This window comes from Amphibalanus amphitrite, unplaced genomic scaffold (genome assembly GCF_019059575.1).
Source record: "Amphibalanus amphitrite isolate SeventyFive unplaced genomic scaffold, NRLGWU_Aamphi_draft 000811F_arrow, whole genome shotgun sequence".
Classification (NCBI taxonomy): domain Eukaryota; kingdom Metazoa; phylum Arthropoda; class Thecostraca; order Balanomorpha; family Balanidae; genus Amphibalanus; species Amphibalanus amphitrite.
Window position 1 is genome coordinate 106,805 of NW_024882305.1, and position 17,962 is coordinate 124,766.

Below are 17,962 nucleotides of genomic sequence, written 5' to 3' on the forward strand. Positions count from 1 at the left end.
CTCGTCGGCAGTGCCCCCCCCCCCCCCCCTTAATTGAAGGTGTTCCGCCGCTACTGTGTAGAACTTCTGGGAACTCAGGTAAATCATGTAAATACCCACAACTGGCTCACAATTTCGCTGAACGTCATGGCAAATAGGCTGAACCATGAAAACCTTTATAATACAGACCGGTGCATACGTGCCCCCCCCCCCCCTCCTCACTCACGTGACCTTTCCTTTAATGCCCCAGCCCAGCCCCGCTGGGGGCACCTTTGACGTCAAGCGACCGTGCACCCATTAACCTTAGGGGGGAGCCGCAGGTCGGTCAATATCGTAAACCGCCCCAGGGCTAGTCAGCTGACTGCAACGCGACGCCAAGGGGGCAATTATAAAGCCATTTGGTGTGCATTGTGCGAGCTTTACGAATGAATTATGTTTGTGTAGACTTGTGTAGGTATAAAAGGTACCGAATTGAAAACTTGGAAAGTCCGAATTGTGTGCCGGAGCTGTCGCGAATACGTTCCTTTTTTAGTTTAGGGGAGAGTGGGGTAATTTGGCCGCTTTTTTTAGAAAACGATGTAACTTAAAACTGACGACACATTTCTGCATTTTCTCAACGCTGGCAGGTGTCGCATTCATTTTACTTTACTGGACAGTGAACTTGTAATGATAGAGTAATTTCTTATATTGAAATTGTGACGTATTACAAAGGTATGCAAGGCGGCCAAATTGCCCCACTAGCAGGGTTATTTGGCCGGGGGTGTGGGGCAATTTGGCCGGTGTTAGTTTGCGGTCGGGATTTTCTGTTACATTGCGAGTCAGCTTCAGATTCAGCAATGACGTGTGTCCTAGGACGCATTTACCACATTTTGGAGGTTGACTCATGGGGTCACAGGGGTCAAAATAACCAAATTAGCGGCTCTAGATGCGCAGGCAGTTTTTTACGAATAACTTTTGAAGTAATCAAGCTAGGCCAAAACTTCGAACACCATCGTAATTCTCGTGCCATTCCGCATCGAAACATATATGTGTTGACCTCGAGAAGTCAAGGTCAAAGGTTGACCTCAGGTCACGTTATCTCAGGTCGCTTGACCTCAAGGTCACGTGATTTCAAGGTCATCATGCATATCATTCGATGCGCCTTGGCGAGCTAAACAGAATGAGACCATTTGTGCGGCTGTACCATTTTTATGTAAGGATTTATTAGCAAAAAACGTTTGGTAACCTTTGATGACGTCACATGCTCTTACAGTTGACCAATCGGAAGTAAGGCATCAAAGTAGTCAAAGTTGGTCATGAATCATGTCATTTATGGTACAATTGACCATGAAAACTCGGCCGTCCCAGCATAGTGACCATGAGCGCACCGGCCAAGTTGCCCCGCTAGTCCCGGCCAAATTACCCCATATTGCCATTCTGAAAATTTTTGTGTATAAAGTCATCACGGCTGTACGGAATTAGATGAAATTGCTCTTGGAACCGCTGAACACCCCCAAGAGTGGCGCTATAATGTCTGAATTCGTTTTTAGCCCAAATACTACATGTTATACAACTTTGTAAACAGAAGTAAAATTTACCATTTTCTAATGAAATTAACGTTTTATTAATTTTGAATGAAACTACGAGGGGCAAAGTTTTGACATTTGTCCTCCAGTTATTTCTACCCATGACAAATGAATAGAGACTAGAGTTATTTCACTCACTTTTATTAGACATCGTACAGGTGGGGGCGGCCAAATTACACCACCGGCCAAATTACCCCACTCTCCCCTACATATATCGAATTTTGGGCTAGAAGCGCTGTCTGAAGATGACAGCTAACTCTGTTTTGCTTGCACTATTTTGTCATGCAGCTATCTCAGAAATTTAGCTCTTTGACTCTTGGTCTTGGTTAGAAATCTAGGAGAAGAAACTCTCGCCGTCACGTTGAGGCTATTATCACTCCCAATTGAACTGCGTCTTCTCTGAATGACGCCTGTCCTAGTCCTATAGCCGCTACGCCGTAGGTCCGGGTTATCAGCGTCTGCGTACAGTCAACGGCACGGACTCACATTACTATCAGTGACACAGCCGATAAGACTATCAGAGCGACTGATTCACACGCTATCAGCGTTTGTTGAGCAACGCCATCGCACGTCCGAGCGATAGAGGAAAAAGTAGCGAAAACTGGGGTTAGAAACGCATAGGAATCGTGTTTTTTTTTGCGAAAATTTCAGCTATGAAAAGTACACTTATGATTAGCATTGCAATATTTAGTGGTACCTGTTCCTAAACATTCTAGAAATTCGTCAAAATGCCATGAATCTATGACACAATGTAGTAGTATTTGGTGATTTTTCCGTCGAAGTTGGTCCCGATAGCGCCGGAGCGGCTCTCGATGCAGGCGACAAAGAGGCCTGACAGACGCACCTATTGGTGTGTGGGGATAGTACGCGGCTTCTGGTGTTACCTTCACTGAGACAGAGGATTTGCAAGACTCCGAGACAGGACTCTGAGACAGGTGAGGAATCATCGAGGCTTGGGAAGAACGGTGCAGAGACTGAATGATTCGAGAGACGGCCACGGGTAGGCTCAATATAAATCTGCCGTGTTTTTATAAGAATAGTTCGACATCTGGGAAACATCGCTCATTCGAGACTCATTCAGCGCTAGCATCAACTGCTAGCATCAACTGGCCCATTTTATCCCCTTGACTGTATATTGTGACCTAACGAGTATACCCTTATCTTTGTTGTGACCTGTGACCTGTGACATGTCAGCTATCGCCTTGGCTGAGTGATGCAGCCGTTCAATCACCTGTTATTTGGCATAGTATCACCCTACACCTATATCGTGCTATCCGGCACAGTATCACCCTGCTTTACTCTGTTATAGGGGAAGGTGGGGTAAGACGGACCAGCTAAGGTTTGAGGCCGCATATCTTGCTACACTGCTCTAGTAATTCATATTATTTATAGTCTTCGGAATGCTCAATTTTTGCTCTGTTGATATGTGTAAAGACTAAATTTCAAATTAAAGACATCTAGGTGGTGGATGCTCTTAAAGAGGGACATGTCAAAAACTCAGACAAGAAAAAACGTGGGGTAAGACGGACCACCCAGTAGTGCCTGCTATCCGTTCATGTGTGTTACACTTCTGCTCTGTAGTCTTGTAAGAAAAAGTAACCAGAATGGTAAAATAACAAAATGAGCCTTTATTCTTTACTCATGTGTGATGGAAGTGCAGCTTAAAGCTGGGAACATGTGTGTTGATTGTCGTTTGGCATGAATGCATGCTAACTGAGCACTTGCATGCATGGCTCACATGCAACAAAGACTTCTTCCTGAAAAATTAGCTTACTTAAACTTGTGTCAATGTTTTGGAAAAGAACTTTCCATATGCAGGGTACAATCGACCACCACAGGGTAAGATGGACCACAGTGGTCCGTCTTGCCCCAAATCTAAATTCTGTCATTATCATGACGTATATGTCAAATATGCCCAACATTGCAAAACCTTGCCTTTCCTAAAGTGTGACTATAACTAAGTTTATAACTTTGTTCTTCACAGTTAAGTGCAAAATAGAAACAAATCATGCAAGAAAGGCGCCGTAATTGAATCACCCGTAGACCTCTTATATTAGATCGGTTTGACGAAAAACAACATTTTTCTCAATAGCTCAAAAGCTATGCATCCTAGCAGCATGAGCTCAAGGTGGCCATTGTTACGAAGGAAAACAAACATAGTGAGTGCATAAAGCAGTAGATACCAGCAGCGGTTCAGCCGGGAGGGCTGGTGGTCCGTCTTGCCCCGCTGGGCCGTCTTACCCCACCTTCCCCTACGGCACAGTGCCTATCACCCTGTTATGTCGTGCAAGTCCTGTGCAGCATCTGACCCTGTATAGTGTACCTATACCCTGTCAGTGCCATCCGGTGCAGTATCGCTCTGCTAGGCATCAATCCTGCTATTCGGCGCAGTAGGTATAGTTTTACCCTGTTGTCCAGTGCAGTACCTATAACCCGCCACACTACCATGCCGTGTTATGTGCGATTTCACCATTCTCTGTCCTTCTTTGTCCTCAACCTGTAATATGACCCGTTATCCCTTGTAATATCATTCTACTCTCCATGTTATTCGTTTCAGTATGAAGATCCAGACTGGCGCAGGAGCCGAGTGCGGCACGGCCGCGGACAGGGAGCAGCTGGTGCCACCTGTCGGCCGCAGGAGAAGGCGAGCTTTGCTCGGTGACTGGCAGACGGCGCTGCAGGCGGTCACCATCTTCATCAGCCTCACGAGTCTCACGCTGAGCAGTGTGGTGTTCATGGTGCTGCTCTATACACCGGCCTCCACCACGCCGATGGGCCAGGTTAGAGCAGGACTGGAAACAGATTCTTCATTGGTGTGGTTTTCAAAGGAAGTGTCGCACCGACAAATCAAGGCACGAACGTTTAAAGGTAGTGTGCCAGCTTTCTTGGACCGTATGGAGTTAATGGCCCAGATAAGGAGAACCAGATTTTTAGAACTTATCCATACCTTCAAAACTCATGGAAACGTCTTAAATTCTTCAAATTTTGAGTACCCCAGTGCGAAATTCGCCCCGACGGGTTGTCGGTCGTACCCCAACCACATTTCACACCACTATGAACAATAAATGCACACACTGAAATCGCTATTACCGATATGATCATCCAATCAAGTTTCGATAAACCCGTTCATCATCATCTCCTGCGGTTTCGAACACGCCTGTTAGGTGGCTTCTGATGCTCGTCGAGGTCGGAATTTCCAAATACGCGTGGTGCGTCGGGCCGCGCGCTCTGACTTCGGCCAAGAAAAATGCGTCAGCTGATCATTGTCATTTCTGCCACTTGCGTGTGGTGAAATGGGGTCATAACTTATAAGACGGCTTTTTCATATCAATTATTTTACATAAAATCATATTTCAAACCATAAATAATGTTCGACAGCCAAATAAAAGAAACAATACCAATACGGGCTTACAGTTTAAGGCTCGACATTGTGTTGTCTACGATTAGACAGCTGATAACTCATTCCCGTACGTCGTATGGTCGTAACACTATTATGACCTTTGCTTATTGTCACAAGTGCGCCGCATTCGCGATTGTTGCCCGACGCCTGTTTGCAGGTGAGCCCACTACAGTTGTTATACATATCTGAAAACCGAAAAACTTTTAGGCGAAAAAGGCACTATTCCAGGCCCATTTTTGATTTTTTTTGCGATATTAGGTAAAAACAGAAGCTTCTTATCCTAGGAAAAATAAAATGGGAAATCTTTCAAAGGTGGCACACTACCTTTAAAGACCGCAGTTTAGTTGTTACTTACATTTTACCGAAATCAATTAGTCTTTTTGCCTTTTGAGCTGTTCTAGCGTTGTTTGTTGCGTTTCGGGTTCTACCAGCTATTGAGAACCTCAGCTAGCGCTATGCATATTGCATTGACGGAAGCTGAAGGGCTGGATAAACACTAGAGATGTCTCGACCACCTTCATTCCGAGTGCACAACCTTGACAAACAGAAGCCACTCGCTGGTAGGCCTGCAGACAAGATCCAAGACTACCGAGCTCTTTTGACAGGCAACCCAAAGGGGATAGAACCTATAGGCAACCCATAATTAGAATCTACATACGTGGAGGATCCAGACATACTTAAAGTGATCTTTATCAGTATCCGCTGAACCGTGACCTCTGACCTCCAACGACCTTTAATCGATCAATCTTTATCTCTGTCTTTTTTATCAACGATCTTTTATCTCTGTCCCTTTGGGCCGCTCACCATTGGTAGCTGGCCTCCGCTATATTAATTTCATTATCCATCGCTAAGCATTGATTTATCATGACCCCTGACATCTGACCCCCTGAGCCTGACCTCTGACCCGCTGACCCGTGACATCTGACCCGCTGAGCCTGACCTCTGCCCCCAGGCGCGCGACATGAACGACCTCCGTGAGGTGGTGGACATGCAGCGTCAGATGATCGCCCGACTGCAGCGTGAGGACAACTATCAGGATGCCAGGCAGAAGGTCAGGTCACTGAGGTCACTCACTGGGGTCAATGAGGTCACTGGGGTCACTACTCACTGGGGTCACTGGGGTCAAGGGGCTCTGGGGGGGTGGGGGGTTCATATAAGGTCATTAGGGTCACCAGGACACCAGGTAGAAGGTAAAGTCAATCAGGTCACTTATTAGGTTCACTGGGGTCAGAGGGGCTCTGGGGGCTCATATAGGGTCACTAGGGTCACCAGGACACCAGGTAGAAGGTCAGGTCAATCAGGTTACTTACTGGGGACAGCGGGGGTCACCAGCACGCCAGGCAGAAGGTCAGGTCAAAGAGGTCACTTATTAGGTTTACTGGGGTCTTTGGGGTCGCCAGGGTTAGTAATAGTGTGGGTCCTTGGGGCTATTAGGATCATTTAGATCATTTAGATGTGAGGGAAAACTCCAATTTACTAAAAACTACAACACCCCAAACTACAAAACTACAATTTAAAAAGACAATTTACTAGGTACTACCATGTAAACAACAAAAACAACAACAACCTAAACCACTCGTTTATTAGCTTATTCGCCGTGATTCGGAGGATCGGGATGTCGAATCCGACCTCTGAGGTCATTGGGGTCACGGTAAGGTTCAACGAAGCCCCCAAATTCGCCGCTTCCGGTTATGGAGGACACAGAACACCATGCTTGGTGAGTGTCGTGGTGCTCACGAAATTATGTATGGACGTATTTCTGGAATTGTAGGTATTTCTGTTGAAAGATGGGCCTGGTTCCTTGGAACGCGTTGTGAATACAAACTTACCGCATCACCGCTCATAGTTCGTACTTGGTTCGTGCTATGTTAGTAGATTCCATATACTATATACACCATGCAGAGGATGTATGAATATAGCGTTACATTACCCGGGTCTTGTGACGTCATAATGAAGGTGACTGCTGTGTGTTACAGGCGCTGCAGTCGGCGCTGGCTGCAGGATGATGACGTCAGAGTTTGTGACGTCACAATGATGTGGGTTACAGGCGCTGCAGTCGGCGCTTGCCGCCACTGATGACGTCAGAGTTTGTGACGTCACAATGATGTGTGTTACAGGCGCTGCAGTCGGCGCTTGCCGCCAGCGGGCTGATCACTGATGACGTCCGGGCTCGTCTGGAGGGCATTGAGCGCGCTCTCATGGCAAAGGTAAAATACCGTATACAGGGCGAAACGCATGGGTATAAGCCGGGGTATCCACTATCCATATGACGAGAACAGGCAAAAACCGGTGAACATTTTATTCCCGTGCTTATTAGAATCTGCACTCCTGTATACGTAGGAAGGTAGGTACGGCTCTCGCGGGTTTAAGCGGTAGGTTTTGCCTTTTTAAATTTCCGGCTATGTCTCAGGAACTATTCTAATCGATATACGATGAAGCTATTTTAGATCATGGCAGGCATGTGTACAAATGAATCGATCGCGATCTTCAACCCATACAAGCTTAAGACGAAGAAGATTAAGCCGGAAATTTATTAAATTTCGTACGGGCAAAACCTACCGCTAAAACCCGCGAGACCTTCGGTACTTTAGTGAAAATGGCGTGAAACTTTCCGCCTCTGGCGGGGTTCTGGCAGCTACTCGAAAGGTGCAAGAAATGATTGAACCATGAATGAGATATAGAGGATTCTTCATGGCTCCGAGTGGAAGATAAGGATATCTTTTCCAAGCGGGTTACTGAAAAACCGAGCGACGAAGGAGCGAGGTTTTTCTGTAACGCGCGAGGAAAAGATATCCGATCTTCCACGAGTGAGCCATGAGGAATCCTATATCTTTCTATGTTGAGGTTTATTCTTAATTAATAAAATATTATATTTAAATGCATTCATCTATGTAAAAAATAGATTCAGAGTATTTTTGTTCTTATTTCATAAGTTTCATCCATAAACAACCATTAAAAATGTCGTTCGGTTATTGACCCATCATCACTTGAACTCTTGATTTCTCGCTATGAACCCTCGAGACCTTATCTTTGCATCTCAGAGGGATGCAGATATAACAAATTCTTATCTTTGCATCTCAGAGGAGTGAGAGATAGAAATATCCCTACACTGTAGACCCAATGGCAAATAAACCTCAACTAGAAAGATAGTACTATAATCTCATCCAGGACTGGACTTAGCGGAAAGAAATAAAAATGACGTTTCATTTTTCAGGAGCAAACCGAAGTGTCGGCCGACATTGCTGAGTTTGTCGACATGAGCAAGCAAGATGATAAATCGTCTCTGATTGGTCGACCCGACGGACACGAGCGAGGAAGCGACTCGCTCATTGGTCGCCCTGACGGTCACGAGAGGGGCCACGATTCGCTGATTGGTCGACCTGATGGTCACGAGGACTTCCTTCGGGAATCCAAAGAAAGTTCCGAGGAGGATGACGAATCGTTTATGGCTATGCTCGCCTAAATTTTGGTGTGAAAATGTGACAGTAATTTTATGAAAAGTCTGTCATAGGATCTTGTAGTACAGGTGATTGCTGTGCTTACAACCGGGATTAATTCAAAGCCTAACAATTTCGTGATAAGGCTATGAGCTTCACGTTACGTGCTTTGTGCTCGCTATAGGGAATATGTCATCCAGTTTGAAACATTTCATTTGTGAATCAGGCTAGGACGATACCTGAATTTATATAACCAATTTTTTGTCTCTTTCATTCACTTTTGGCATTTCCACTGATAATCAAGTTCCACGATCATTCGTTCATCCATGCATATGATTGGTGCTTAGATGTTTGTTTTTTCCGACGATTATATGTCTGTAGAAAAAGCCATGTTGTATATCAACTATCAGGAAATACAACTTTAATCCATGAGATGAGTTTATAAGATTAACTTTTTAACAGTGGTAACCGGGCCAATTTAACTTATTCCTTTTCGGTGAGTCGTGATCTGTGTAGGACTGGATGTGAATTTAGCTTACAAACGTCGCATTTCGCTCCCACGCTCTCAGGTAAAGGTCTCCATGTCAACTTTGCCATTTATTTGTTTCTTTGTTTTGTTCGTTTAGGATATTTCTGTCACGTCTGCCCATTTCTTGAACGTAAATTCACCATGGGAAGCTGTTTTTGGCCGTTGCCCGATTATTATCTATAAAAAGAGAGCTAGGAAAATAAGAGGTGGTTCTTTTGACGACCACCATAATCAGAGGTGGTCATTTTCTCCTTATTATGACTCATCAGTGATGTCACATCAGCAAGCGACATTCAATAGCCTTACGGTGTAGCTCGGTCCTGTTAAAAACCGTCCTTTTTTTGGAAAGCATGGATCAGGACTTGTCCACTGTTCGACAGTTACGAACGATCGATGCCTATTCGTCGTCGATAGGGCAGTTTGCATCTCTAACGAGCCTCTCCCCGCATGGCAGCTAAGGTGGCAGATGCCAGTCTGCGTCAGCCCCCCCCCCCCCGCCATGAACCTCGGTTAGTTCTACGTGTCACCGGCAGTACCGGTTCTGCGAGTCAGTAAGGGTCATCGTCCGCTGGCCGAGCGTACAAAAACCGCCCTAACCGGCTGCACAGCACAACGGATCCTACCCCTCCCCTCGTTCACAATAGGTACGTTACGCGCACGGGCAACCCTAGCGAGCGAAGTGGATAGGGTGCAGATTGCGAATACCGTGACAGATGCACCCTGATAGAGACTTTTTTTGACCAGCTACAGGCGCGAACTGCGCTTTCCGCATTATACGATAGGCGTGTTATCGTGGTCAGGATAGAATGAATTGAAGTAAAGTAGATCGACTTTGAACAAATAGCATCCAAACATCAACCTATAATAGTCTAAAAGCGTAAAATTACGCACTACTGAATTTGGGGATGGGGAAATAAAAAGTATCATATGCATTTACTTTCTAACATTACATCTGTAGTTTTATTTTACCCAATTTCAAAAATTGCATCCAATTCCAGAGCCCCAGCCACACTGGGTAAGCACGCTTTGAATTCATCCACCGCCTATTTAGCTGCGCCCACAATCTTGTATGCATACTCTGGCTACAAGCTATCAAAATTCGGCATAACTTGGTGCTGCCAAGCGCCGACCGACACCAATGCTGCAGAGCTTCAATATTTTAGTTTCCTCATCTGAATGAAATATGCATCAAAATAATATCCTAGTATTTTGTAATCCCCAAAGTCCACAATCCCGTCTGGCATCCTCGGAGAAAATGGACGTTCCCTGCTCTGTACCGCGGAGTTTTAGGCACTGATCTCCAGTCCTCGGCAGACAATTGAGCCGGATTTCGCTGGAGCTAAACAGTGAGGAATGCCTGCACCGGTTTCTTACTACCGGTCACGGCAAGTTCTGCCGCATGCAGAGCTCACCTCGGTTTAATATCGCGAACGGCAGAGCTGAAGATGGCATGAAATCGGTTAACTTCACTGCCCGTTGAAGCGCGTCAGGCTGCGACATCCAGACCGGCCGTGGCTGACGCTCAATGACGACCTGATGCAGCTGCAGGCTCGAAGGGACGCCGCCAGACGCAAGAGAGACGCCCATCGAACACCAACAAGTGACCAGGAGTACTCCTCTCTCAAAAAGGAGTTCAGAAGACGGATCGCAGCAGCCCGCGCGGAATACTTCTCAGCACCAGCGAGTGTGAAGGAAATGTGGGCAGAGCTGCGGAAACACGCCCTGGGAAACAAACCATCAGCTGGGCTCGACGACGTACCGGACGACGCGGCGGTGAACCGCTTCAACACGTACTTCGCCGAGGTGGGACACCGCATCGCCAAGGAGCTGGCCGGCCGCCGGGACGGGACGGCGCTGCCGCCCAGACCGCCCACCGTGTGCAGCTCTGCATTCACGGTCCGGCCAGCCACGCTGCCGGAGCTCAGCGGCGCTCTGAAGCGCATGAGCGGCTCGAGGGCAACCGGCAGTGACGGCGTATCACTGCAGCTGATCCGGCGCTGTTTCCCGGTGGTCGGCCCTCACTTACTGCGGATCATCAATTCATCCATCGTCACTGGAAAGGTACCCGCAGTATGGAAGCACGCCAGAGTAGTGCCTATCTACAAGGCCGGTGACCGGTTGCAGCCGGCGAGCTTCAGGCCTGTCAGCGTGCTCAGCAGCGTAGCCAAACTAGCCGAGAAACTTATAAGTGTCCAACTAAGTACGTACCTAACTGAGAATAACATCATGTCACCAACTCAATACGCGTACAGAGCTCACCATTCCACGGAGAGTGCTGTGGTAGACCTTGTCAGCACCATATCATCCCATAGGGAGGAGGGACGACTGGCATGTCTGACTTCGTGTGATCTGTCGAAAGCGTTCGACTGTGTTGACAGAGATCACAGAGATGTGCTGTTCAGTAAGCTCGGATGGTATGGTATCTCGTCTCACTGGTTTCTGGACTATTTCACGGACCGAACACAGTCGGTAGGGGGCAGTGCAACCGCTGATGTGACTTACGGTGTTGTACAGGGCAGCACTCTGGGCCCGATCATGTACAACCTCCTGACCAACGACTTACCATGTCACCTGTCGAACCAGGCATCCATTGTGTCTTACGCCGACGACTCTCAAATCATACACAGTCAGGGGTGGAGAAATATGCCGAGTTGGGGTTGCACGGGCGCAGCAAATCCGCCGCCGCCCTGGCGGTGACCTTGACCTCCGCTGTCTGGTGCGGCTCCAAAGCCAAGCCGGCGCAGCCGGCGTGGAATTGGGAAGACTCGTGCTACCCCAACTCGGCACATTTGTCCAGCCCTGTACACAGTGCACGGCCCACACCTTCGGACCTAGCTCAGCTGCGTTTCACTGTGGAAGCTGATCTGTCACATCTCTCCGCGTGGTTCACTTCGAACGGACTCAAAGCCAATCCCTCTAAAACAGAGCTGATTCTTTTCGGAACCGCGCCGTCGCTGAAAAAGGCGACAGGCTTCTCGATTTCATTTGACGGACTAAGCCTGCAGCCAGCACAACACATCAAAATCCTCGGCGTGGTTCTTGACTCGGAACTGAGTATGCGCCCACAAGTCAGCAACGTAACGAGACGGTGCTACAACAGTCTCTCAACTATCAGCAAACTCAGAGACACTCTTCCGCGGAAAACACTGGTGCACCTAATTCAGTCGCTCGCTTTCACTCATATCACTTACTGTTTGCCGGCCTGGGCTCCACCGACACAGCAGCAGCGCCACCGCATAGACAAGGCCATCAACTTCGCTACCCGCATCGTGACCAGAAAGCATCGTCACGAACGCATCTCAGCCGCCAGACGAGAGTTAGGGTGGCTGCAGTTCGATGCTGTGATCGATTATCGTGACTCCGTGCTGATGCATTCCATTGTACACCGGGACCAGGGGCCGCAGAGTTGTTCGTGAAAAAAGTTTGATCCAAAAACAGCTATTTTTACAATATTTGACCAATGGAGGCTTAGCCGTTGACCTGAGATCAATTTTGATGAAACCTTATCAAAAGAAGAGTTTAGAAGCTATCGATTGCTTTTACACCCGTGTTTTTTTTTCTCTCTCTCTAGCTATCATAGTTCCTGAGATAGCAGATTTTTTTTCTGAAAAATATAATGACATTTGGCAAATTTTGACCTTTGATGACCTCCAGTGACCCCAATATTGCTCCAAGATGAAAAATGACAAAAAATATTTACAAACGTACGCATTGAGAGCTATCGATTGCTTTTTTACCGCGTCTTTCTAGCCCTCTTAATTTTTTAGTTAGAGGTGGTTGGTAACATATGCCCTTCCCCTCCCCCCCCCCCACCTAGGGCGAAGTTGGCTGAGACCGCCACTGAGGCGCGGGTTAAGACTAAGCCCATCATTGGTTTTCCTCCCTCTAACACCACTGATAACGCCCGGCAAAACTATATATTTCTTCCCAGCAGACTGATAGACACACACACAAACACACAACACCTTGGCTGTCCATGACTAATCCAAAATAAAAAGTCGATAAAGTTAACCATTACCGGGATAAAAAAAAACTCGTACAACAACGGTCGAATTTACACACAAACACACGCGATGTCGCAACTCTCCAGTTCACCATCAGTCAGATACAAGTAGGTACAGATTAGAGGCCAAAAGGAGATTTGAGTGTTCACGATTGTTTTTAGACATCGAATGTTGAGATTGATATCCAGATCTTTCGGTTTGGGCCGTCTCTTGACACATGAAGAAGTTGAATGGAGACGTTGCTGCTGTTAATTTGAACATCAGGATGTTTTGTTTGATGGAGACCAAAAGGGGTGTCTTGTTTTAAGTTTTTGACCTCTCGAATGTGCTCGTTATACCCGAGTCTGACTGAGCGGCGAGTCTGTCTGAGTTAGCTTAATTTTCGGAAAACTCATGGCAACAAAAAATTGTTTACGCCAATTTTCAATCTCCATTTTAGCCGTTTTAGGCCACGTAGCGCAAAGCTAAGACCACCATTGTATTCCCCGTGACAAACTATATCAAATCGACAGTCGACACCCTTTCAATGCAAACAAAATGTCAGGTTAGAATTTTGCTTTTTCCTTGACCTTGACCTTCCCTTCCCTAGAACGTAAACTAAACGGCATTCTGGGTCGCAGTCACGGTCGAGTAGCGAGGAGCATCCTGGACCACAGTCTTATAGTCAGGAACATCCTGGACCACAGTCCTTGAGTCCTGATGGACCGTAACGTATTGAGTCCTGTAGCCAGGAACATCCTTGAGCAAAGTCCTGTAGTCAGGAGCATCCTGGACCACGGTCCTTGAGTCCTGATGGACCGTAACGTATTGAGTCCTGTAGCCAGGAACATCCTTGAGCAAAGTCCTGTAGTCAGGAGCATCCTGGACCACGGTCCTTGAGTCCTGATGGACCGTAACGTATTGAGTCCTGTAGCCAGGAACATCCTTGAGCAAAGTCCTGTAGTCAGGAGCATCCTGGACCACGGTCCTTGAGTCCTGATGGACCGTAACGTATTGAGTCCTGTAGCCAGGAACATCCTTGAGCAAAGTCCTGTAGTCAGGAGCATCCTGGACCACGGTCCTTGAGTCCTGATGGACCGTAACGTATTGAGTCCTGTAGCCAGGAACATCCTTGAGCAAAGTCCTGTAGCCAGGAGCATCCTGGACCACAGTCTTATAGTCAGGAGCATCCTGGACCACGGTCCTTGAGTCCTGATGGACCGTAACGTATTGAGTCCTGTAGCCAGGAACATCACTGAACAAAGTCCTGTAGTCAGGAGCATCCTGAACCACAGTCTTATAGTCAGGAACATCCTGGACCACGGTCCTTAAGTCCTGATATTGAGTCCTGTAGCCAGGAGCATCCTGGACCACAGCAGTCTTATAGTCAGGAGCATCCTGGATCACAGTCGTTGAGTCCTGATATTGAGTCCTGTAGTCAGGAACATCACTGAACAAAGTCCTGTAGTCAGGAACATCACTGAACAAAGTCCTGTAGTCAGGAGCATCACTGAACAAAGTCCTGTAGTCAGGAGCATCACTGAACGCAGTCCTGTAGTCAGGAGCATCACTGAACGCAGTCCTGTAGTCAGGAGCATCACTGAACGCAGTCCTGTAGTCAGGAGCATCACTGAGCAAAGTCCTGTAGTCAGGAGCATCACTGAACGCAGTCCTGTAGTCAGGAGCATCACTGAACAAAGTCCTGTAGTCAGGAGCATCACTGAACAAAGTCCTGTAGTCAGGAGCATCACTGAACAAAGTCCTGTAGTCAGGAGCATCACTGAACAAAGTCCTGTAGTCAGGAGCATCACTGAACAAAGTCTTGTAGTCAGGAACATCACTGAACAAAGTCCTGTAGTCAGGAGCATCACTGAACAAAGTCCTGTAGTCCAGGTGGCGGTCCGGACCTGCAAGGAGAACAGGGAGCACTGGGTCAGCGGTCAGATGTGTAGAGGGGGAGTCTTAGAAGAGAGGAAGCAAAGAAGATTTAGAGATATTGAGCACTCTCAATGAACTATCCAGTAGTAAGCATATAAAACCGGAATGGGTGAAGTTGTTTGACCGGTAATATTGTGGACAGACATTTGGCTGACCTAACGCTTCGTGCTCCCTTAATGTGTTTACGGCCGCGCGCGATCTACATAACTATGTAGAGCTTAAAAGTGCTTTGAAAATGTCATCCAAACAGGGATTATACCCAGATGTTATGCATAAAAAACAATTGTCATTTTTCCCTTTCTTTTGTCAGTTTGGTTTCCCCCACTTAAAGGGACCCTCCCACCTTCAAAAAAGGCTACGAATTGGCATGAAAGTGATGTCGCTCGGTTCAGAAAGAGCGAAAACGAATATCTACCAAATTTCACCGAAAAATATTCACCGGTTTTCAAGATATTGGACTTCTACTTTTGTTTACTTTTTGGGATCTCCGCTGTTCCTAGCGACTTTATTTGGAAGTAATAGTTTGGCAACTGAAAGTGCGGCACTTGTTGCGCGCAAAGCAGCATATACCACCGCATGCTACAAAACGTTTTAGTCAAACATTTAAAAATCGTTAGATATCTGCGCTGACGTCACACATTCAGAGGGGTATTCCTATGCCCCTCTGAATCAAAATGCTGCAATTTTGAAATTCAATATTTCCGATTTAAGGCATTTCTCGATGTTGTGAGTGCCGAAACCGGTAATTGTGAGCCAGGGACCCCATTTTGGCTATCTCAACTCAAATCTAATGTTAACCCGCGCCCGGCTGGGGGTCCTGGATTTCCACGCCCTGCTGGGGGGTGTTTGAACACCCCCCCCCCCTTGTAACTCGGCTCCTGGGCCACGTAGCGATACGCAGAAGGCGGCGTTCGAAAGAGCGTCAAAAATAATGACGAAATCACTTTGGTCAATTTTTGGTCAGGTCAAAGGTCAGGTCACCAGAGGTCATAGAAGGCAAAATTTTGCCGATTTCCAGGTCGAATGTCGAAAATTTCCAAGAAGCCAACGCATAACTCGGGAACCAATAGAGCTACAGCGCCGCGGAAAAGCGCATTCGATAGCCCTATTAACGCCCTTTCTGATTAATTCTCTCAGATTTGACCTAACGTCAACGGTTTTGCCTGCAGGGGGCAAAAACTGCAAAAATAGCCGATTTTTTCGTTAACAGTTTTTCGGCAATAACTTTTGACCCAAGCCTTGTACGAGCTTTTTTTTACCGGCATCGTATTCCTCTCGTCAAGACGCATCGAATGAACTATAACTTGACCTTGAAAGGTCAACTTGAAAATTTGACCTCAGGTCAAGGTCATGACCTGACCGGAAAGGGTCATGTTGCATATCAGTCGATCCGTATCGTCGAGCTGAACACATCTAAGGCGTTTTCATCGCTCTAGCATGCCTCTATCAAAAGTTATTTGCGAAAAACTGTTAGATACCATTCGTAACCTAAGATGACCTCAGGGCATAAACAAGGGTCACGGACACCATTTTCATGTTCTGTGTGTATAAACCACTTGTAATTCGGTGTTTGGGAGTGTTTATAATGTCTTTCGTCCAAAAGAGGCGCATTTCAATTTTCTCCCATTGACTTATAATGGGGAGGACGCAAAATTGACCTGACCTTAGGTCATCGATATCAAAATTCTGAGATATACATTTTGTACATGCTATTGCTCTTAGCAATCGCTGAGAGTTTCAAAGCGATCGGTCACTCGGTGTAGCTATGACAGACATTGAAACTTTTTATGAGGTGAGGTCACTTCAAGTGACCTGGTGACCTGACCTTGAATGACCTTGGTCTGAAATTTTCACAACATGTGTAGAATTGACGTATGATAAGGTGTATAAAAAACGGCGGCGCTGTTTTTGAGACATTCGCGAAAAACCACAAGGGGGGGGGTGTTCAAACACCCCCCCCCCCCCCCCCCAGCAGGGCGCGGGTTAAGGTGGGAGGGTCCCTTTAACACTGTGCCTCTGTTCTCATTCGTTTTCTTCCTCCATTCCTGTCCTATCCACTTAATCCCCATTGGCCGTGCGTCTATATCTCATTCTGAACTCCGTAGCGTACCGCGTACCTCGGTCTCGGTGTTCTTATGGTAGGTACTCGGGGTAGGGGAGAGTGCCCAATCTCCGCCCGGTCTCCTAAGTCCTAATTGCGCCCAGCCCCCGTTCACGAGCTGCAGAGTCCCTTTACCGTGACGTCACCACGGCGGTAGAATCTCCCTTCACCCATAGACATGCATGCAAATTTCATCATCTCTCGAGCGAGCTGGAGAAAAAAAAGATTATGTGTCATCAGAAGTTGTACCAATGTATCAATGAGTTCGCCTAATTACGATAAATTGGGCTGAAACTAAAAAAACATAGGACTATATCAAGCCAAAATCAGGCATTCAAATGACCCCTTCATTTGAACGTGAAGGATTTCCTCTGATGACGTCAACACGGCGCCTTTATTTCCCTAATGAACCAACCTGAGTAGTAAAGGAATCCTGATTGCGCCGGTGTCATTTTCTGTGAACCGAATATGTCGATTGGTGTTTGGAAAACAATTTATTAAAAACAATCATCAAAACAATATTTTTCGACCTATACCACCACCAGCGTAAGGTTATAAGCCGCGTACTTGGAGTGGTTTTGTAAAATGTAGTGTTTTCTTATCCTGAGCCTGCTTACTTATTGAACTGTTACTGCTGTTCGTGAGAAAGGGTGGCAAAAAGTGATTTTTGATGGTAGGTATACATACATAGGGTAGCCTGGGGCAAGACGCCCCAGATAATTTATTTTGCTACATAAATTTTGTCCCACATCACCTGGAAGGCCAAATTTGTGCTCAATGCTTTCTTTGGACGTTTTACTTTAAATTGCACCCCTCAAATTGATTCACTTATGATCGGACTCCAAGCTAGGAAGTGATTTGCGAAGCAACTGCAAATGGGGCATTTTGCCCCAACCCCAGGGCAAAACGCCCCACGACCTGGGGCAAGTAGCCCCATACTTTAGATTAAAGATTTAACATGGTAGTTGGCTAAATCTTATGTGAGAGGTCCGTTAGACCTCTGGAGGCACGGCACTGAAGTTAGCACATT

The 17,962-nt window shown here is 46.7% G+C and overlaps 2 protein-coding genes across 3 annotated transcripts; one reads left to right on the forward strand and one right to left on the reverse strand.

The window, feature by feature from the left end:
* Nucleotides 1–2,319: 2,319 nt before the first annotated feature.
* Nucleotides 2,320–8,813, forward strand: LOC122366492. Of its 2 annotated transcripts, XM_043338813.1 has the most exons (5): nt 2,320–2,479; nt 4,102–4,324; nt 5,897–5,995; nt 7,062–7,151; nt 8,159–8,813. In XM_043338813.1, exons 2-5 carry the CDS (start codon nt 4,103–4,105, stop codon nt 8,405–8,407), a joined length of 660 nt encoding a protein of 219 aa, XP_043194748.1. In that variant the 5' UTR covers nt 2,320–2,479; nt 4,102; the 3' UTR covers nt 8,408–8,813. The 2 variants fall into 2 exon arrangements, with proteins under 2 accessions (XP_043194748.1, XP_043194749.1); XM_043338814.1 differs by lacking the exons at nt 7,062–7,151; nt 8,159–8,813 and adding an exon at nt 6,921–6,984 and having other exon boundaries at nt 2,359–2,479.
* Nucleotides 8,814–12,808: 3,995 nt separating this feature from the next.
* LOC122366488 (adhesive plaque matrix protein-like) lies at nt 12,809–17,384 on the reverse strand. The gene is made up of 3 exons (XM_043338808.1): nt 17,348–17,384; nt 14,038–14,800; nt 12,809–13,944 (listed from the first exon to the last, which is right to left on the reverse strand). Exons 1-3 carry the CDS (start codon nt 17,382–17,384, stop codon nt 13,512–13,514), a joined length of 1,233 nt encoding a protein of 410 aa, XP_043194743.1. The 3' UTR covers nt 12,809–13,511.
* Nucleotides 17,385–17,962: the final 578 nt, after the last annotated feature.

Bases quoted from the DNA above. Each gene is read 5' to 3' on its own strand.
- LOC122366492 (XM_043338813.1), top strand. From the start codon at position 4,103: ATGAAGATCCAGACTGGCGCAGGAGCCGAGTGCGGCACGGCCGCGGAC. The intron at 4,325-5,896 runs GTTAGAGCAGGA...CTCTGCCCCCAG, and splicing joins CCACCACGCCGATGGGCCAG to GCGCGCGACATGAACGACCT. The intron at 7,152-8,158 runs GTAAAATACCGT...TTCATTTTTCAG, and splicing joins AGCGCGCTCTCATGGCAAAG to GAGCAAACCGAAGTGTCGGC.
- LOC122366488 (XM_043338808.1), bottom strand. From the start codon at position 17,384: ATGACACCGGCGCAATCAGGATTCCTTTACTACTCAG. The intron at 14,801-17,347 runs GTTGGTTCATTA...TTCTCCTTGCAG, and splicing joins AGGATTCCTTTACTACTCAG to GTCCGGACCGCCACCTGGAC. The intron at 13,945-14,037 runs GACTTTGCTCAA...TCCTGACTACAG, and splicing joins CAGGATGCTCCTGGCTACAG to GACTTTGCTCAAGGATGTTC.